General features: G+C 39.7%; 1 protein-coding gene across 1 annotated transcript in view; it reads left to right on the forward strand.

Annotated features, from left to right (window-relative positions):
- The first annotated feature begins 4,952 nt into the window (after positions 1-4,952).
- Cdkal1 (CDKAL1 threonylcarbamoyladenosine tRNA methylthiotransferase) overlaps positions 4,953-21,994 on the forward strand; it is a 514,315-nt gene continuing 497,273 nt past the window's right edge. Inside the window, 4 exon segments of the mRNA XM_075969982.1 lie at positions 4,953-5,052; positions 5,642-5,685; positions 13,877-14,049; positions 17,211-17,323. Of these exon segments, the coding sequence (XP_075826097.1) occupies positions 13,880-14,049; positions 17,211-17,323 (283 nt within the window). The 5' untranslated portion in view covers positions 4,953-5,052; positions 5,642-5,685; positions 13,877-13,879.

Consider the following 21,994-nt stretch of genomic DNA (forward strand, 5'->3'; position numbering starts at 1 on the left):
GTCTCAAAACAAAACAAAATATACAGAAAACAAACAAACAAAAACCACGAAGGTAGCTGTGAAAACATCAGTGGACTCAAGTTGAGGGACATTTTACGAAACAACTGCACCCCTCTTCTTTCAAAGTATCAAGATTGGGGAAGATAAGAAAATAAAGACTTCCCCAGGGTTGCTGCAGTTAGAATGGCATCATGTCCTCAGTAGTTTCTTGGCCCTGATCACTGTTCTTAGGTCCAATGAAGCATCATTATCTGGGGATGAAGATTTATATATGCATCAATTACAATATTTTGGCAACTTTGAAGAAGTTCGAGATTAGCTGGGTTTGATGGTGAATGCCTTTAATCTTAGAACTTGATAGGCAGAGGTAGGCAAATATTGTGACTTTGAGGCCAGCCTGGTCTTACATGGCAAGTTCCAGAACACCCAGGACTATAAAGAGAAACCCTGTCTCAAAAAGAAAAAGGAGTTTGAAATTGTTTCCAGATAAAAAGTTTAAAAAATTAAAATATAAAAATATTAAAAAATTAAATATAAAAATCTTGGGAGGGAAAAGTGGTGAGGGTGTATGAGAGGAGCTGTTGGATGGGAGGGAGTCTGGGGTGGGTTTTATCAAAACATAGAATATGCTTGTATGCATGAAATTCTCAAAAAGTAACTAAAAATTACTTTAGAGCTGGGCAGTGGCGCATGCCTTTAATCCCAGCACTCAGGAGGCAGAGGCAGGAGGATCTCTCTGAATTTGAAGCCAGCCTGGACTACAAAAGCAAGTTCCAGGACAGGCTCCAAAGCTACAGAGAAACCCTGCCTTGAATAACAAAACAAAAAAGGTAACTTATCTCATTTAAAGAGAACAAGGATTTTCTATTACTCTCCATTCAAATGCCATTAATATTTGGTAGGAAGGCTAACACATTTATGACATTTCTTAATGTATATGTCTGAGCACTTATTATGAAACAACTTATCAATTGTATGGTGGATGGAAAATAGATATGACTCTGTATTCTTTATCTTTCTTTTCTTCTCCCATATTTTTCTCTATCTGTAGCCTTTTCTTCCCCTTATTTTTCTGTCCATGGAAATGTCATTCTTCTCCCTGGCAGGCTTTGAACTCACTGTGTAGACCAGGCTGGCCTTGAACTCACAAGATTCACCAGCCTCTGCCTCTGAAGTGCTGGGATTAAAGGTGGACTCAGTAAAATCCTTTTTCTTTTAGCTTCTTTAAAAGGCTCTTTAAAACTCTTTAAAAATCTCAAGTCCTGGGCTAGTACGATGGCTCAGTTGGTAACGGTGTTTGCAGCATATGCCTGAAAATTCAAATTCCATCCCCAGGACACATGTAAGATGGAAACAAAGTTTTCTAACATGCAAGTCTATCTCTGTCTATCTGTCTGTCTGTCTCTTTCACATACACATGGGCACACAGTAAAAAAAAAATCTAAATGTCTGATTTTTGATGCTCCTTAATCTGATGTCATTCTTATTTGGCTATCTTTGTCTTCATTATGAATACAGTACAGGCCAGGGACATACTTTTAATTCTAGCACTAGGAAGGCAGAGGTAGGCAGAGATATAGTTTTGTGATTGTGAGGCCAGCCAGGTTTACAGAGTGAGTTACAGGCCAGTCAGTGTTATACAGTGAAGCATTGTTAAAAAAGGAAAGGAAGGAAGGAAGGAAGGAAAAGAGAGAGAGAAAGTTTAGTAATTTTATATCATTGTGTGTGTGTGCGCGCATGCGTGCGTGCTTTCCTGCCATGCCTGTGTAGAGGTCAGGAGTCAGATATATTTTCCTCTCTTGTTTTGCACTATTTATTTAGGCAGGGTCTCACTATGTATCTTTCGCTGGACTGAAACTCACTATGTAGACCAGGCTGGCATGGAACTCAGAGATCCCTCTGCCTCTACCTCCCAAATGCTGGATTAAAGCAGAGTGCCACCATGCCTGACTATATTTATTATGTTTTATCTGCTACTCTCTGAAAAAGAAAGGAGCTTTGCTGTTTCTTCTCCTGAGCACGTAGACTGGTCCTTAGTGTATTGAATCTTGTAGTGAAGATTATGTAACTCAGTTCTTGTAAGAACAGATCTACCATTATTATTAGTGCTTACAGCAGTGGAGAGCCAACCTAAGGTCTTCAACATGCAAGACAAGGGCTCTAACACGGAGCTCTATTCCCCCAAAAACAAATGTGTTAGTATTAGTTCTTGCATTAGAAGGATGGAGAAAACATCATGTCTCCCACTAATATTTATAAACCATGAGAATGTTATACAATGTCTGTGAGTTAATATTTTAAATCATTGGGAAACTATATTACAATAAAAACAGTATGTGTTGATATATGCCTTTTAGAGTAGCATTTGGAAGGTGGAGGCAGGAGAATCAGACATTTGAGTTCATTCTTAGCTACACAAGTAGGCTTGGAGCCAACAGTCTGGGGTAAATGAGAACCTGACTCAATAAAATTAAAACCAAAACCAAAGCCAAAACATCATCATCATCATCATCATCATCAACAACAACAACCACAACAATGGAAAGAACTATTTTGGTTGCAAGAGATAGAAATGACTTTGGGTTGTTTTAAGAGAAAATATTTACTTGTGCACAAAACTGAACAACTTGGAAATAAATACAGTGCTGGGTGTGTGGGGTAGCAGGGGTCTTAACATTGTCTTTGGAATTTACTGACCTTTTCTCTTTTCGTAGGTATCTAATGTTTTCCTTTGAAACAGCCTTGTCATGGGCAGGGTTTTCCCACATCATTCGTTTGTTCGTTAATTAATTAATTAATTAATTCATTCATTCATTCATCCGTTCATTCACTTTGTGGTAGCCCTGGAAGATTCAGCCTCAGATTCTTGCAGATGACAAAGCCCAGAATTCTGGGCTCGGTGTGGTTTACCTGCTCTACAGCAAGAGACTGTGGTGTTCTCATTGTTCTGACTGGCATTACAGGCCACTTGTATAGCCTTTCAACCACTTGTACTGAGAGTGGGAGAATGGAAAGAGAAAATTAATTATGGAATTCAAGCAACCATATTTATGTGAAGTGACAGACCGGACTAGCTGGTGTCAGAAGTACAGCATTCTGACCCCTAGTGGTTACTTTGTAAGATGACCTTTCAGCATCCCTCTAAAGATAATTAGGTGGTTTCATGTCATATTGTCTATCATTATTTATGAACTTCAGTGTCTCTCTCTTACCTTCTGCATGGAAGTACTCATCCACTTGAAGCAGTCTTTCTTTTGACGTTGATATAGTATTCCTTGTGTTTTCTCTTTGTTCCTACAATCACTTTTTCTGTTGGGTCCATCCAACTCTTGAGAAAAAAAATTCCTTCAAAATTTCCTGTTGATATATGGTTTTCAGTCAGGTTTTTTTTTATTCTGTCAACAATTTCTCATATCTGATCTCAGTTCCTGCATCCAACATTGATTCTTGTGTGCTAACCTATCCCCTTGTTGCTTAAGAAACTGGAGCTAGATTTTGAGCATAGGCTGTTGAAAGTCAGTATAAATCATAGCATAATTTCCCGATGCCTGGTGGCTTCCCGAACATCACAAACTAAGAGCACCTACACTTTCCTGTTAACCTAACAGATAGATTAACCTGCCTTAAGTCTGCCACTGTTACGTTTATCTAATTTCCGCATTAAAAATTCATATGCATTTCTGATTTTCTAAGAGCAAATTAAATACACGAATTGTTTATTTCATGAAAAGGTCATTGATTGGCTTAAATTAATTAATCCAATAGATGATGCTATATTTGTTTCTAAATTTGTATAATTTTTGGATTTACTCTTTCTTTGTCCATTGAGTGTAATAAGAACTCACTGACTTGGTTATCCCTCACATTCTTTCTTTTCCCTTCAATATTCTCGGTGGACTAATATGAAAGTAAGGGACTGTAGCTTGGGCTCAGCGGTGCAGCGCTTGCTTAGTCCCAATGCATGGACTGTCAAAAAGCCATGCAAACCCAAACCAACCAAATCGAAGCCACTCACCCTCCAGCATCTTTCTGAAGACATAAAGATTTTATTCCATATTTTTCATATCATTCTTTTCTTTTTGCTCTATTTGAAATTATGTGTTACTTGTAAAGAAAGCATTACATTTTATTCCTAAGTATTTTTATGAAATTATTAAATGAAACCAGACTGCCTAGGCTTAATTGTTTCTGTAGAAGCAGAACTCTAAGCCTAGTGCAGTGGGTCACAACTGTAGTTTCAGCAGTAGGAGGCAGATGCAGGCCGAAGAATCAAGAGCTTGAGGTAGCATGGCTTGCAAAATCTTTTTTTTTTTTTTAAGAAATCAAGGGGAAAAAAAAGAAAAAAAGAACCCCTAAATTTCCTTAAAAGCAGACATCAGTGTTAAATGATTTCTATTCTTATTCAATAGACTAAACATTCCTTGTCTATTCTTTTCTAAAGAAAAGGAGGGAATTACCTGGGCATCGTTGTGTGTGCCTTTAATGCCCACATTTGGGAGGCAGAGGCAAGATAATTTATCTGAGTTCGAGGCCAACCCGGTCCATATAGGGAGTGCCAGGGCAGTCAGGAATACATAGAGGCTGTCTCAAAGGAGATCGAGATCGAGATAGATAGACAGACAGACAGACAGATAAAGGAGTCAAACTGGTAAAATGTAATGAAAAGATTTCCTCCGGGAGTAATTACTCTGGGAAGTATTCACATTCTCGAGTTCCTTTTTCTGAACTTGGAATATTAATAATAAACGGCGAGATGTTCGTGTTAATCTTTTAGCTGTCCGGAAGAGATTATAAGGACTCAGCAGAAGACATAATGAGAACATAATGACGGAGGAGTTTATTTTTGTTTTATTTTACAGAAAAATGTAGCAACAAATATAAAATTAAAATCCTACGCAAACTTGAAACAATGGCGCGTTTTGACTTCTCCCGGCTACCGTCGCGGAGCCTGCGCAAATAAGCCTGGCGGGACACAAGTGTCATGGCGCGCTCCATCTGAAGTCTGTGCAGTTTCCTGACAGAGGCGTGTGGTTTTTCTCTCACTTTGGACAGGTGAGTTTCCCGACTTGTGGATACGAGGGGCAACTGTACCGAAGCCGAGCGACTGTGGGCCGCGCTGCTTTTTGGGCGGAGTTTCGTTTCCGCAGATTTTCCTCCAAGGGCCGATGGCTCGCTTGTTTTCGTAGTTTGAGAAACATCTGGCAGCTGGGACTCGGAGACTGGAGCCCTGCCCCGAGAGGCCCGTGTAGCCTCGGATGATGCTGGCATAGTCAGCTAGTTACAGTCCGGCCTAACCTCGTTTCTTCCCTCACTTTTCTCGGAAATGGACTTGTGCTGGGTGATCAGGCTGAGCAAAAGAGGGTTTTACACTGAAGTTGGGCATAGGCGCAGGTGACTTGAGCCCCCCCCCCCCCCTCCCGTCCCTGTGCTTAGAAGACTTTCCTGTGTCTTCACGAGAACACTTGTGTCTTACTTGGTGAATTTCACTGAGCTGTGGTGTTACAGTGCGGGCTAAGCAATTTTCACTGTGGCCAGATGCTGCCCCCCCCCCCCCTTTTTAAAAGGTAAATGTAAAGAGGCCTTAGAGTGGTTTTGGGAGTTACAGGATACTTGCATTTTCTAATTAATTTTAATTTTCCAGATTCATCTTTCAGGAGGACTTGAGGCCAATTTCTGATAATCAAGGTATTGGTTTATTTTAAATCGTTTGAGTGATTGAAGATGTCCTATTTCTTAATAATTTCTTAGTCTTTTTTTGCATTTCTTCTTTAATCTTTCTTTTTCATTAAGTATCATGGACATTCGCTTTTTGCTGTCTTGTGACACATCTAATTTTTTTTTTCGGTTTGACTGTTGCTTAATCTTTGTTATATCCTAATTCTCTGATATTAAATTTGACTTTTTAAAAAAATAATTTATTTTTTATTTTATATGTATTGGTGTTTTGCCTATATGTATGCCTGTGTGTGGGTGTCAGGTCCTGGAGTTAGAGACAGTTGTGAGCTGCCACATGGGTGCTGGAAATTGAACTCAGGTCTTCTGAGAGAGCAGTCAGTGCTCTTAACTACTGAACCATCTCTCCAGCCCACATATGGCATTCTTGAGGCTTGTTTCTATATCTCTTCTAGCTGGATTATTTTATTTCTTTTCGTGTGTGTGTGTGTGTGTGTGTGTGTGTGTGTGTGTGAGAGAGAGAGAGAGAGAGAGAGAGAGAGAGAGAGAGAGAGATGTTGTCTTAGAGAGAGAGAGAGACGTTGTCTTAATGTGTATTCCTGTCTAGCCTGGAGCTTTCTGTGTAGACTAAGCCCCCAAGTGCTGATGTTAAAGATGTGCAGCACCATGCTAGGCCTGGTTATTAAGATTTTTTTTTCTGTGCGATGTGATTCACTGCTGTTAACCTGGTTACCTGTCTTTGTGATTCTGGCTGTCCCAATGAGCTATATCTTAGTAGGTTTGAATGGCCTTTTCCTTATGGCTCATTTTATTTTCAGATTTCATGTGCTTACCAGGTACTTATAGAGCTTCTTTGAAAATATGTCTGTTCAGATCCCTTTCCCATATTTTAATTTGGGTTGTTTGTAGTTTTGAGTTCTTTATTTACTTTGATACTAGGCCCTTATCATATTATATGACTTGCTGTTTTCTCCTACTGCATGGGCTGTCTTTTCACAACTTCCATATTGTTCTTGAAGCATGAAAATTGATTTTTTTCCCTCCCGAGAACAGGTTTCACATAACCCAGGTTAGTTTCAATTTTGATCTGTTTTTGAGGACAGCTTTGAACTCCTCATTTTTCTGCCTCTTCTTCCCAAGTGCTGGGACTACAGGAGTGTGCCACTGTGCCTGACTCACACATTTTAATTGTGATGAAATCTAATCTGTTGCCTTCTTTTATTGCTCATGCTTTTTGGTGTCATAACTAAGAAACCGGTGTCTAATGTTGGCAAGATTTATACTTGAGTGAGTTATAAGAGTTTCGTAGTATTAGGTCTCCTAAATTTAAGTCTGTAGCTCTGTTTGAGTTGATTTTTGAGTATGATGTGAGATGGGGCTCCAGCTCCATTTCTTTGTTTGGCTATCTAGTTGTTCTAATATCATTTGTTGAAAAGACTTTTATTTCTTCCATTGAATTGTTCTTATACTTATGTGAAAAATCATTTGATTATAAAAAAGCCCCCAAAATAATTTGATTCAGTAATGTCTGACATTCCTTCCTGTCAGTCTTTATGAAGTAGTAACTCTAGAACAATGACTAACAAACAAAATTATTTGGAGGTTTTGTTGAGCCTGGCTTCACTCAGAATAACTGATTCAGAATGTCTGTGGTGAAGGCATAGACTTTATTTCGTTCAGGTCCCACCCGACGCCATTGCTGCTGTTGGGAATCTCACTGTGGAAAGTGCTGATGCGGCACATTGGGTTGTGTTCTTGGCTGGTCATAGGAGAGAATTGCTGGGAGTTGAATCTATTGATGCTCAGGTTCCGTTCCTAGGCTCAGCTGGTCTAGGGTTTCGTTGTTGGTCATTTTCTCTCTTCTTTCATTTGTTCCTCTCCCCATAGAACCCATCTTGTTGGAAGTAATTTCCAGAAGCTCCTCGGGGATTCAGAATGAGCTACTGAAAATTCATGGTTATGGGTATTTGGTATTATGAGAAGTTCCTGGCAAATTCACTACTCTACCATAGTCTGTCCTTTCTGTCTTTATCCCTCTATGAAACTTGACTTCTTGTGCCTTTGAGAAGAGTTTTTAAGAGATCTTTGTCTTATAGAACTATTACCTTTTCCCCCTAAAATTCATGTCTGTGGTACTTAAATATTTTTGAGAATTTAAGTCTTTTTTTAATCTACCAGTTTGTCTGATGTAAAAACTTTAGCTTCTTCATAGAGATAAATGAGACTGTGAAACTGATTATGATATAGAGTCAGACTTGAGAATGTCTGTATTATATTGCATTGATTTGACTCCTTAAAGTCAAATTCTAGTGATTGAGTTGCTGGACGAAAGATGTGAGTGTTGCATAGCTTGAGATGTATTGGCAGTGGTTCCGCAGAAAACTGTACTAACTGTGCCATGCTTTTAGAGAGCCACAAGGATTTGGCTAGTCTAACTTCTCATCAAGGTAATGGTAGGTAACTTATTGTTTGAGTACTTATTGTTTGTGTAGTTGAGCATTTGATCCTGTTTTTATTGGCATTTTCTTAAATGAATCTTCAGTTTTCTGGGATGTTTACTTCTCAGTATTATACTAGACTCTTACATGGTTTATGCTTTTCCATTATTGAGAGAAGGCCTGGACTCTGATTCTAACTTTATTAATGTACAAGTCTTTGGCAATGTGGTCATTTTAGCTGTGGTGGTTGGGAAAGGCCTGCCTTGAAGTGATGTCCTTTGGATCAGTGTTGCAGAAAGCCTTGCAGATGATATTCCAGTCGAGGAGCAGCTTGTGTGAAGACTTAGTTTGGCTTACTCAGCATGTCTTAGCTTCAGTGGTACTAGCTTTGTGTGTTTGGCAGTAGTGCCTAACTCAGTAACCATGTTGTTTAGTATTGACTCCTTTTATCCCTGTTTTAAAGTTTTGTTTTGTTATTTAAATTCCCTCCAGTGGACCTGATGTAAACATTGTGTAATTTTTTTTGGAACTTTGACTTTTCATATGATATTTAATCATTCACCATCCTTCAGTAGTTCTTAGTAATGTGCAGAAGTGCTCGCTGGTTTTAGCCTTTCTCACTGTTATAGTGAAGGATAATAGTGGTAGAAGAAACTCAAGAGATTAAGTTTTTTTTTAATCACAGATTCCATTATATATAATATATAAGAATATCCTCTTGTAGTTTGGAAAGACTAGGTAAGTTTAACATTATCAAGCATTATTTATTTATCTAGTCATTAAGTATTGTGTGCCCTCTGTGTGCCAGCGTGGTTGGAGGTGCTGGCAGTGGAAGTAAGATATGCGTTGGGCTTATGAATGTTAAGTTGTAGTATGAGAAGTGCAGGTACCCATGCTGTCAGGTACTTAATCATGGGAAGAAAATTGCAGCACGCATAGAATTAGACTGTGTGCCCTTTGGCAGTGTGGTCATTTTAGCTGTGGTGGTTGGGAAAGGCCTGCCTTGAAGTGATGTCCTTTGGATTAGTGTTGCAGAAAGCCTTGCAGATGATATTCCAGTCGAGGAGCAGTTTGTGCGAAGACTTAGTTTGGCTTACTCAGCATGTCTAAAGGTTAGTACAGTGGCAAGTTATGACAATCAATCTTTACTGACATAACAGAACTTAGACTCTCCTAGGAGACAGCTCTGGGTGTATCTGTGAGGAGTTTTCCAGAGAGGTTTAGATGATGAAGGAATTCCTGTTCTGAATGTGGGTGCACCACCTCATCGGCTAGATTTCAAGACTGAATTAAAAAGTGTACTAATGGAGGAAGCTGCCTGAGCACACACGTTCATCCCTGTCTCTTTCCTGACTGTCGTGTAATGTGATGACCCTCCTAATGCCATCAAACCTCCCTTGCCTGGATACCATATCTTCCCAGACTGTCAGCCCAAATAGTCACCTTTTTTTTTTTAAAGGTACTATGTGACAGCGATGAGAAAAGTATGTCAGACAGAGGTAACCAGGTCCATACTTTGTTATACTGGGTGGTCTGTGGCAAACCACCCACTGAGCAGCTACAGGGTGTTAGCTACAGTCCTGTGTGCTGTAGGGCAACCAGAGCAAAGCCCCTAAGATCTCTGCTCTTCCCAATGTGTAGTCTGGTAGGAAGAGAGTAAAAGACATGTGGGCGGATAACTAAGTGCTGCAGTTCAAAAGAAAGAAAGAAGCAAAAACAACATTAACAAAATAAGGCAGTGGTGGTGCACACTCCTTTTTTAAAAATTTTTATGTGGATAGCTGTTTTGCCATGGGTATCTGTCTGGTCCGCTGTAACTATAATTATAGACAGTTGTGAGCTGCCATGTGAGTGTTGGGAATTGAACCTAGGTCCTCTGGAAGAGCAGTCAGTACCCTTAACCATTGAGCCATTTCTCTACCCTCGGTGGTACACACCTTTAATCTGAGCACTCAAGGCAGAAGCAAGTGGATCTCTGAGTTCAAGGCCTGTCTAGAGAGTGAGTTCAGGACCACCAGGGCTACACAGAAACTATGCCTGTAAAAAACAAAACAAACAAAACAAAAACAAACCACCACTAACAACAAACTCCCAAACCCCCAAACCAAAAACCTCAAACAACATGAACAACAAGATTAGGGAAGGATGATAGCAAATATGGGGTGGAGTAGGGGTTGCTGACTCTTGCAGCTTGTCCTCTGACCGTCACTCAGGTACCGTGGCACACACCTGTCTGCACTAGCATTCCTGCACTTTGACACATACCATGCATATAATAAATAACAATATGTAAAGATGATGGCTTGGATCATGAATATTATTTGTGCGAGAGTGCTCACAAACAGAGCTTTAGTATATTTTGAGAGAGGCCAACAGAATTTATTGGTGGATCGGATTTAGGGAGAATGCAAGAAGGAGCCAAGGATAATCTTAGGGTTTTGGGTCTAAGCATATTGGCTTGCCCCTAAAGGAAAGAGGTAGGGCTGTGAGGTGATGCAGTGAGATAGGGAGAGGACCAGAAGTTCTGTCTTTGCCTTGTAAAGTTTGCTTTGTCGTCAGGCAGGCAGGCAGCTGCACATCTGGGTGTGAGTTCCGGGGAAGGACAGGCTCAGGGTTGGCATTTCAAGGCCTGAGTGTGATGAAATCACCAGGGGTGACTGTAGAGAGGTGAATTCCTGTAATGGAGCCATGGGCTCTTCCAGGGCTGAGGAGCAGCACACCAAAGACTCTTGAGGTGTGGTTCATGTAGTAGGAGACCTAGGAGAGTGGCATTCTGATGCCCATGAGAATGAAAGAAGCTACAGAATGCTTGCTTCCAAGTAGTGAATTTTCAATAGAGCAGAAGCTCTTGACTGCAGCAGGAAGGGAACATTGCTGGGAACTTCATGCTTGAGCTGGGCAGTAGTAGGCTTACTCTTAGGCAATGGGCAGTTTACACAGTGACCTATTGGAAGGCAGAGCAGAGCACATGGCAGTAAATCATTTCCCAGTACAAGAGGGAAGTAATCTCTGTGCAGTGTAGGAGGGTTGAGGTCTGTCTTGGACTACCCCCCCCTTTTTGTTTTAGTTGCACCTCCCTTCTTTAAAGTTTCTCTCTCTTTCTCTCTCTCTGAGACAGGGTTTCACTGTAACTTTGGAGCCTGTCTGGTAACTTACTTGGTAGACCAGGCTGGCCTCGAATTCACAGAGATCCTCCTGTCTCTGCCTCCCAAGTGCTGGGATTAAAGGTGTATGCCACCACCGCCTGACTTAGTTTCATTCTTAGTGAACAATGTCTTGGATATCTTGATTGGGATTGAAGTGTATCTGTAAGTATCTGTATTGGTAAGATGATTATATTTATAGTATTAATTCTACCAGTCTGTGCTCACTTTCGCAGACAGACAGACAGACACACACACACTAATTCTACCAGGAACATTGGGAAGTCTTTCTATTTGGTTATATCTTCCTGAATTTCTTTCTTTCTTTTTTGGTTTTTCGAGACAGTGTTTCTCTGTGGCTTTGGAGCCTGTCCTGGAACTAGCTCTGTAGACCAGGCTGGTCTCAAACTCACAGAGATCCGCCTGCCTCTGCCTCCCGAGTGCTGGGATTAAAGGAGTGCGCCACCATCGCCCGGTCCTGAATTTCTTTCTTAAGAGGTTTAAAGTTTTCATTGTAGAGGTCTTTCAATTTCTTGGTTAGATATTTTATTTCTTTCTAGAGGCTATTGTGAATGGGATTATTTTCGTGGTCTTTTTCTGAATAAATATGTTATTAGTATATAGAAAGACTACTGATTTGTATAAGTTGATTTTGTATTCTGTCACTTTGCTGAAAGTGTGTCCTTTCTAAAAATTTTCTGGTAGAACTTTTGGGATCTTGTAATATTATATCACCACAAATAGGGATGTGTTGACTGATTCTTTTTCTGTTTGCATTTCTTTAATTTTCTTCTCTTGTCTTTTCACTCTAGCTAGTTCTTCAAGCTCTGTATTGAAAAGGAAAGAGAATAGTGGACAGCCCTCTCTTGATTGTTGGCTTTAATGGGGTTGCTTTCAGTTCTTTTTCATTTAGAATAATGGTGCCTGTTTTTGCCATGGCCTTGATTATGTTGAAATGTTTGCTCTAACCCTATTCTCTTTATGACTTTAAGAAAAAATTAATAAGATTGATTATTTTATTTATGAATGTTTTGTCTGAATGTATGTTTGTGTATTATATACATGCCTGGTGCTCTTGGAGTTCAGAAGAAGGCATCCGATTCTCTGGAATTGGAGTTATAGATGGTTGTGAGTCACTATGTGTGTTCTGTGAACAGAATCCAGGTTCTCTGCAAGAGCAACATTTCTTTTTTTTTTTTTTTTTTAAATCTGCTAGACCATTTTTCAATCTCCTTCTCTGGGAATTTTATCATGAAGGCATGTTAGTTTTTTTTCTAAATACTTTCTTTGCATCTGTTGAGATGATCATGTTTTTGTCTTTAAGTTTATTTAAATTATTTATTACATTTCTCTGACTCTTTGGGATAAAATCAACTTGATTTTCTTGATATATACCAGTGTTTGGTTTGTAAGAATTTACTCATTATTTTAGCATCTGTATTTTTCAGGCATATTTTTTCCTGTGTGTGTGTCTTTATTTGGTTTTGATATTAAAGTAATACTTTATAGGTGTTTACCAATACTAGTTTTGACTGGCATAGCTATCTAGTGAGTCGTACACATACACACACACGTATATACACACAAATGTATATATATATATAAAATTTAATATAAAAATAATTTTATGTGTATAAGTGTTTTGCCTGTCTGTCTATTCACCAGAAGTGTGCCTGGTGCAGAAGGAGGCCAGAAAAAGGTGTCAGATTCCCTGAATTGGAGTTATGGTTGTTGTGAGTCTCCATGTGGGTGCTGGGAACTGAACCTGGGACCTTTTCCAAAGCAACAAATTCTCTTATCTGCTGCACCATCTCTCCAGCCCCACCAATCAATCTTACAGGCAGGCAGATGAATTTCTTTAGATGGTGGTACGGGATAATCATCTATATTTTGTCAATTATATTTTAAATAAACACTGATTGGCTGGCAGCCAGGCAGGAAGTATAGGCGGGAAAAACCAGACAGGAAATAGATGTGGGGCAATGAGAACAGGAGTATTCTGGGAAAAGGAAGCCCATTCCTCTGCAGTCCTGTCCAGATACCGAAGAAGCAGGATGTGACCTGCCCCACTGAAAAAGGTACTGAACTAGGTAGCTAACATATACTAGAATAATGGACTAATGTAAGTTATAAGAGCTAATATGAAGCCTGAGCTAATGGCCAATCAGTTTATAACTTATGTAGACTCTCTTTGTGATTTTCTCTGGGGCTTACCGGCTTTGGGAACTGGGCAGGACAGAAACCCAAAGAAGCAGGCCCTCATGTTACAAGAAGGCCCCTCTTGAGGTTTCCTCATAGCACTGAAGGCCTTGGTGATCATTGGCCTCAGCAGCAGTGGCTGAGGGGAGTTGTTTTGCTTTCAGTTTCCTTTCTCTTGAAAAGACCCTGTCCTACTTTTTCTTCCATGGTATTAGTTCTGACAGTTACAGTTCAATCATGGGATAGTCTACTATCAGCAGGATTTGCATAATTGTTTTTGGGGTTTATCCTCCTACGTTTTCTATGAACTTAGGCTTTAAAGAGTTGGTTTAGATTTAAGCTTGGTGAGAATTGGGTACCAGCACAATGTTAAGCAGATGTTGTTAAACCTGAGCTATTTGTAACTTTTTTTATGTGGTACAGAAGATGCCTTCTGCATCCTGTGATGCTCTCCTGGATGACATAGAAGACATCATGTCACAGGAAGATCCCAAGCCACAAGACAGACATTTCTCAAGAAAGCATGTGTTTCCTAAAGTACGAAAGCGGAATACCCAAAAATATTTAGAAGAGGAGCCCAGGCCACCAAGTGATAGGTAAGCATCTCAGAATTGCCTCTATGTCCATCCAGGGAAGAGACTGGCACAGCTGGCCTACACCATACGTGGAGTAGCTCCAGTTTTAGGATATTTGTATTTATAGTAGGAAACATGGGTTTAAAAAGTTGAGTGGTTTCAAACCTGGTAAGAAATAGGTTAAAAAGGAAGAAATACCTGGGGAATGGAGAGTGGATCTAGGAGGAGTTAGGAGGATGAACATGACCTAAATATATTTTAGGAATTTTCCAAGAATTAATTAAAAACAAAACAGAAGTCCAGATTGTATGCTCTTTGAAGGAACAGGCTAGGACACTAGGAGTCATTTGATTTGACTATAGTCAGGTTAAATCTTCTGTAATTGCAGATTTAAACTTTATTGAGATTTGTGATTCTTATGCTACAGTGGTGTTTTGGACATGTGATTTTTCTTACCATATTAGTGAATACTCAGGAATTGGACAAAGGCACTGGGCACAAAAAAATCATTGTCCTTTTTACACTATTGTGGTGGGAAACAGTCACATAGTTGTACAGTTAGAATTAGCTCATAATTGTTTATCTGGTAAGTGTGGAAGGTTTAATAATTACTTTGTTTAGATTATTGAGCTTTTCAAGCCTGTGCATTTAGAATGTGCTTGTGTTTTAGTTAAGTTAGTCACATTTATCTCAATCATGTCTATTGTTATTTCTGTTTACTTATAAATTATTAGGGCAATCTAAGGGAGAATCTTTTTTTCCCTCCTAACTTGTTTAGAAACCTGTGAATGCAGTAACTTTAATCATAGAGTTTTCAATTTTGCTTATTTTTAATCTGTAAATTTTAATGGATAAAAATTTCAAATAGTGTTTAAGAGTCTGAATCAGCAGGCTGTCAGACTTTTATTTTTTATTTACATATTTTTTGTATTGTATGTGGGTGTATATGATCATGAGAGTGTGTAGGTACCTGTGTGTGTGCATGTTTGTGTGTATTGTATACATTCATGTGTATTGTGTGTGTGTACATACTTATGTTTCAGGTCACATCAGGTGTCTTCCTTGATTGCTTCCACCTTATTTCTTGAGACAGGGACTCACTAGAGTTGGAGCTATTGATTTGGCTAAGCTGGGTTGGCAAGTGTGCTCCAGTGATTCTCCTGTCTTCTCCCCTGACAACCACTGGGCTTATAGACGCCTGCTGTTTGCCTGACTTTTTTCTGGGTGCTGGGAGGCCAAACTCAGGTCCTCATCCTTCCAGGGCAGCACGTTAATGCCTTCACCATCTCTGCAGCCCTTACCTCTTCTCTGGGTGTTATTGCTGCCACTGCTATTTTCTGTGCAATCATTTATGTGTTAAAGATCTTCACATCAGGTATGATTAGTACGAATTAAATCTGCAATCTAGAGAAAAACTTTTTGAGGCAAGATCTCTTGTAGCCTGGTCCAGTGATGGCCCTGAACTTTATGTCCTCCTACTTTTCTTTCCTGAGTGCAGGGATTACAGGTGTGTGCCACCTGGCATGAAAGGACATTCTTTATTTGTATTTAGAGTTTTTTAAAGTTGCATTTTATTTATCATGTGTGAGTGTGTACGAATACATGGCTGAAGCATGTGAGTGAGGTCAGAGGTCAACTTTGAGTTAGTTCTCTTTCTCTAATGTGTCAAATTCAGGTCATCAGGCCTGGTGGCAGATACCTTTACTTGTTGAAGCTTCTTCTGGGTACAAAAGGATGTTATTTATTTTTAATTAAAAAATTGTTTTTTATTTACCATTTTATTTTTCCCTTTTAATTAAATTTTTTTCTCCACATGATATATTATGATTATGGTTTCTCCTCCTTCTATTTCTCCCAGTTCTTCCCCAACTCCCCTCCCATCTGTCTATCATTAGAAAACAAACAGGCTTCTAAGGGATGATAAAATAAAATGTAGTAAGATAAAACAAAAAGATTCTGATCTATGAGTACAACAGAATGTCATTAGGAGTTATTTTATTGCTTTTTTTTAGTAGAACAGTAGTATTGGTTTTATACTAGGTCCCTGGCCTATACATTCCCTGGTTCTTGGCCACTTGAGCAGTGTAGGGGACGGGTTTGACTCATGGAGTAGGCCATAAATCCAAGCAGATATTAGTTGGTTTCTCTCACAAACCTTGTGCCCCTATTGCAGTAGTGCATCTTGTATGCAATCACCATTGTAGACTGAAGTTTGTAGCTGTGTTAGTGTTTGCATTTTCCTTTAGTAGCATGCAGAGTACCTTCCAGGACGTGAGCACTAGTCAGTAGGGTGCAGGCAGGGTAAGCACCAGCTCTGCTTCTCCATGGTCAGTGGGTTGTGTAGGTGAGTTCAGCAATGGGGCCTTACTATAGGCTTGTGGAGAGCAATCTATAGTACTCTAGTCTAGGCAACTAACAACCTGGGTTGTTTGGAGGTTCCCATGGGATCCCTTTGGCCAACAGCTCAATTAGAGATAACCCATTCCCAGTATTATAATTTGCTGATAAGAGATGCAAAAGGACATTTCTTAAATACAGAGATTCTTCTTGTGATTCTATAGTTATTTTATCTAGATTTTAGTTTTCAAACATTTTGCTTATTACTACTATGTCTTTGCATAATGTGTATAAGTGTGTCTTAGGTTTTCTGTTGCTGTGACAAAATATTAGGACCACAAGGCAACTTGGGGAGGAAAGGTTTATTTGGCTTACATTTCCATGTCACTGGTCCTCACTGAACGAGAAAATGCCTTACAGCCAGATCTTACGGAGGCGTTTCTTCAGTTGAGGTTCCCTTCTTTCAGACCACTTTAGCTGTGTCAAGTTGACAAAAGACTGGTCAGCACAGAGTGTTCCTGTGAGTGCCATGGTGAACCTGTGAGGTCAGAGAACAACTCCGTGGGGGAGTTCTCTCCTTCTGCTCTTACCTGGTTTCCAGGGATCAAGTTCTAGTTGCCAGGCTTGTGCAGCAGCAGCTTTATTTGCGGGGCCAGCTCACTGTCCTTTGATTTTAGAGTTTTGTTGTAACAGCAGATTTTAAATTAAATTGATGCATTTTGTATCTAGCTTATAAATTGATTCTAGTGTGTTTTTTTGTGTAATGTGCCCTTAAGTCATCTAGTGGCTTTTATTTTAAAAATCACGTAAAGATACTTACTTTGTTTTAATTGATTACTTAACAGCACTATTCCAGGCATACAGAAAATTTGGATTCGAACATGGGGCTGCTCACATAATAATTCAGATGGAGAATACATGGCTGGACAGCTGGCTGCCTATGGCTATAAAATTACAGGTAATGACACTGGTCCATAATGTATTTTATTGATTAAATTTCAGAGTTGCAGATTTTGGAGACAGGTAGTCTAGCCCCAGCAATTTAATGGTATTTTGGAGTAACTTAATGATTTGAAGGTAGGACTCTAATAGCTACTATTTATTATTAGATAAGCTGGTTATCATATTTTTGCCTTTCATTTTTGTTTACTTATATTACATTTTATTTTGTGTGTGTATATGTGTGTGCACATGTGCGCTGGTACACATCTGGAGGCCAGAGGACAGTTGTGTGCCACCCTATATGATGTCAGGCTTAATGACAGGTGCCCTTATCCCCTGAGCCATCTCACCTGCCCTGGTATTATATTTTAAAGTAACCTTAAAATCTTTTGTATTTTGAAATGAAAAGCTATAGAAAGTTCACGTAAGTTTTTTACCCAGCCTCTGATATGAACACAATACATGACTATATTTTAATAAGTAAGCCAGAATATTATCACCTTTGTGATACTGCTGTCTAAACTGTGTATCTGGCTTGACTTGTTCAGCTTTTCCCTATTTTTCCTGTTTCTGTTTCGGGGTCTGTTCCAGGGCCCACTTTGCATCTAATTGTTAAGTTGCGTTAGTATTCGAGTGTTTGTGGCAGTTCTCTCTGGCTTTGTATTTCTGAAGAAACTGGTGGTTGTCAGATCACCCGGTCTTGGTTCTTTTCTGTTGTGATAAAACACCCTGACTAAGGCAACTTGTGAAGGAGTTTATTTGGACTAATGGTTCCAGTGAATTAGATGGAACACTGGGTGGTAGCAGGTGGCTAGAACCATTCCAACACTGGCCACAGCCTAATCTCCTATGTCCTAATCTCCAGTGGAAAATGGCCTCATTCCATTCCTGGGCCTAGTTCCAGAGCCTACGTGGCTTGCTGAAGCTTGGATATTCCACTCTCTTATGCTTGCCCAAATTTATGTAAGTAGGAACCGTAACAGTGTCCTTGGTGAGGTTGGGAGCCTTCAAAGTCTTCAACTGGAGCCTCACCTTGTCTGCATGCTTCTTGTGAAGGGGTCCAGAGCCCAATGAGACAGATGGGGCTTTGAGCCATCATATATGAACTTGGAACACCTCTGGATTTTAGACGTCTTTAGGAGTTTTCTCCTGTGGTAGAATATCTTTATGGATCCCTCACAACCAATTACTTACTAGCAAAGACTGGATTAGAAGTAACCATGATCAAAGCAACTTATAAAAGAGAGTGTTTAATTGAGTTTATTGTTCCAGAGGGTTAAAGTCCATAATGGTGGAGCAAAGGCATGGCAGTAGCAGCATCGGGGAGCTCTTGTCTCAAATGCAGGGGGTTGAGAGAGCATACTGGGGAGGGTGGGAGGCTTTTGAAATCTCAAGCCTGTCCCCAGTTAAAAATGCATTTTCAGAATTAACTACTTTATATTTGATATTAAGTCTTAGTATAATTTAGCTTGAACTTCCTTAATATGTTCTGATGGTGTAGTTTGATAAGAAGGCTGCCTTTCAGGAAATTATAAAATGTTAAGTACTGACTTCTGTGGTGATAGGAAATATCCACTATATTTAATTTACACTTTAATCCATTGGCAGTTTGAATGTGGTCCAGTGAAAGTAGTCTCTATATAGCATAACAGTCCTATTTGTTTAAATAAGAATCTTCACTTTTTAAGCATGGTGGTCTTGTAATTCCAGCTCTTGGGAGACAGAGGAAGGAGGATTGCCTGAGTTCAAGGTCAGCCTGGTCTATTACAGCAGTATATTCAGGCCACCTGGGGCTAGTTGATAAGACTTTATTACAAAATAAGACTAAACAAAACAGTTTACTCTTTAGTATACAGATTTAATTTGAATTTCTTTAAAAAATTACATCTATTTATTTTGCATGTATGCATTCTAGGACACTCATGCGGAGGCCAGAGGAAAGTTTCTGGTATCAGCTCTCTTTGCATAGTGTGGAAACTGGAGCTGGAGCTCAGGTTCCCTGGCTCAGTGTGGTCTCGTCTACTCACTGAGCCTTAATTTTCATTTCTTATTTGGGAATATTTTAAAAGGGAGAACTAAAAAATATTTGAAAATGAAATTTATTTTCTTAATAATGTAGTATATTACTGATATACTTGTATTAATTCCATGTGTTTACATCTTATACACCGTTCATTGTCTCACTTCAGCATGACTTGAATGCTGCAGACTGTACGTACAATCACTTACTGTCTCAAAATCACGTAGAAATGTGGTTTGAATGCCTCCGTTCCAAGAACACATTCTAGGAGATTTCTATAGGCTGAGCTTTCCCCCTGGTAAGGTTCTGGTTATTGTTTCTGAATTATTTCTTTTGGAGATCTTGCTAAATTATTTTCAGTGTCTTCATTTATATTAAGTCGTCATGTTTTCACACATGGAGTGTTAGAAGCAAGTGACCTGATATGCCAAGCAAAGCTGCTTTAGTTAACAATAGGCATCTTATCTTTTTTCCCCTTCCTTACTCTATAGCTCAGACTGGCCTTAAACTCTCCTTCCTCAGCTTTCTGAGGGAGTACTGAGGTTTTAAATGGGTGTATTTCTGTTTTTCTTAATTGGTTCTGGGAACACTTTAAAAATACTTGCTTAAAAAGTACATCCAAGATCCAAGGATCACATTACTGATTAGAAGATTATTAAAAAAATCCTAAAGTGAAATTTTTGTGTTTGAATTGAGGTTGACGGAAGTAATACCTGTTACACAAAGTTACGTAAAAACAGTGTCAACAGCAAATGTTGTCTGCTAGCTTATCTCCGTTTCCTTCACCAGCTTGTGATGATGTCACTCTACACGAAACGTATCAAGCTTGCCTATATAATAAATTATATTAAGACGCAGAGTAAGTTGGGTGTGGTGATGCATGCCTTTAATCCCACCGCTCCTACGAGGGGAATTTTTGTAAATGTTGTAAAAAGGTAGAGGCTGGTGAATCTTTGTGAGTTCTAGGCCAGTCTGGGCTACGTGGAGAAAATTTCCTACAAACAAACAAGCAGGCAAGCAACTCCTAAGGGGAAAAATAACAGAGAATAGACTGATTGTATGAAAATCTGTGAAAGCAGTTGACTTCAACTACTCCAATGTGCCGTGGAATGAAAAATGTGACATATGTTCCTTCTGGTTAGGCTAGTGCTAAATGTTGGGGCTTTTACACATGGTTTTTAGGAAAGGGCAATGAACTGCTGGAAAGCTCAGTGTATGAAGATATTTCCGTGTGATTAAGAAGTAACAGATGAATGAACTGGCACGGGGCTGCTGTGTGCTTTAGCATAAGATTGAGACTGGAGAAGGAAGACACAAGCAGAAGGAAACCCCCTCGCTCGTGTGCAGTAGACCCACATTGAGACTCAGGCAGATCTGCACAGCCTTATGTCTTTGCCTCATGCTATGTGGTCTCTTGGAGTCAGTGTTTTAACAGCCACTCAGTGGGAGTGGTCATCCATTTAGGAGGTGTCCCCAGATGAAGGAAAGGGAAGCACAGCTGTGGTAAGATGGCCATGGCCACTACACTGAGCTGTTTCTTTAGTTTTCTCCAGCACTCAACCGTGAAGGATGGAGCTAGCAGCAGTCTTAGCCAGGTTTGGAGCTTGCCCTTGGTTCTCCCAGACAACAAAAATGAAACAGGTAATAATATTGAGATTTGGGGTTGGGGGAGAGACAGAGACAGAGAGACAAAGGTGGGAGTTTGGAGATAGCTAAATGTAAAAGGAGACCCCTTGTACATGGTGTTGCAGCGTGTGTGATAAACAGTGGGGTTGAAGACGTCAGCGCACCCTCCCTTTGTCTTCCAGGTGAAAGGGATGAGGGAATCACATGCTTGGATTCCTGGGATCATTACTCTGAGTCAGGAAACACGGTGTGGGCTAAGCAGGCCTTGAGTCGGGCATTTAAAGAGGTAGATGGAAAGGGGAACAGAGTCAGAAATGTGTTGGTTTAGGTTGCAGAATATGAATAGTATCATTGAAGATCAGAATACGTTGCTCCCTATTTTTGTATGGAAAGTGATTTTTTTCCCCGTTTTTAACTGAAAATTTTTAAAAATGCTATGTATTGTGATTATGGTCTCCCCTCTCCTACTTCCCCACTTATCCAAATCCCTACCTTTTCTCTCAGTAGTATACAAGCAGGCATCTAAAAAATAATAATAAAATAAAAGTAAAGCAAAACAAAGAAATCAAAGAAAAGAGAGCCAAAGAAAAAGCCCAAGAAACATAAAGATGCAGACACACACACATTCACATACACAGAAATCCCATAAAAACACAAAATGGGAAATCACAATATATATGCAAGGAACTGTAAGGTTAAAAAAAAAGCCCCGAAAAAACATTATAAACAGTGAGCCTCCATAAATGCCATTGAATATGATTTGTGTTGGTCATCTACTCCTGGGTATGGGGCCTGGCCTTAAGAGTGGTTTGTATACCTAGCAAGACTCCGCTGGATCAAACTAAGTTTTTCTGTGTGAGTAGTTATCAACTGGAGATAGCTTCTGGGCTGTGGATGCGGGCTTGTGTCTACTTCCGCTGTCAGTGCTGGGACCCCATCGGATTAGACCTGTGCAGACCCTGTGAATGCTGCCACTGTGAGTTCACATGTGCATCTTACTGCGTCTAAAGGTCTTTTTCCCTTGATGTTTTCCATCCCCCC

Source organism: Microtus pennsylvanicus, chromosome 4 (assembly GCF_037038515.1).
Source record: "Microtus pennsylvanicus isolate mMicPen1 chromosome 4, mMicPen1.hap1, whole genome shotgun sequence".
Taxonomy (NCBI): domain Eukaryota; kingdom Metazoa; phylum Chordata; class Mammalia; order Rodentia; family Cricetidae; genus Microtus; species Microtus pennsylvanicus.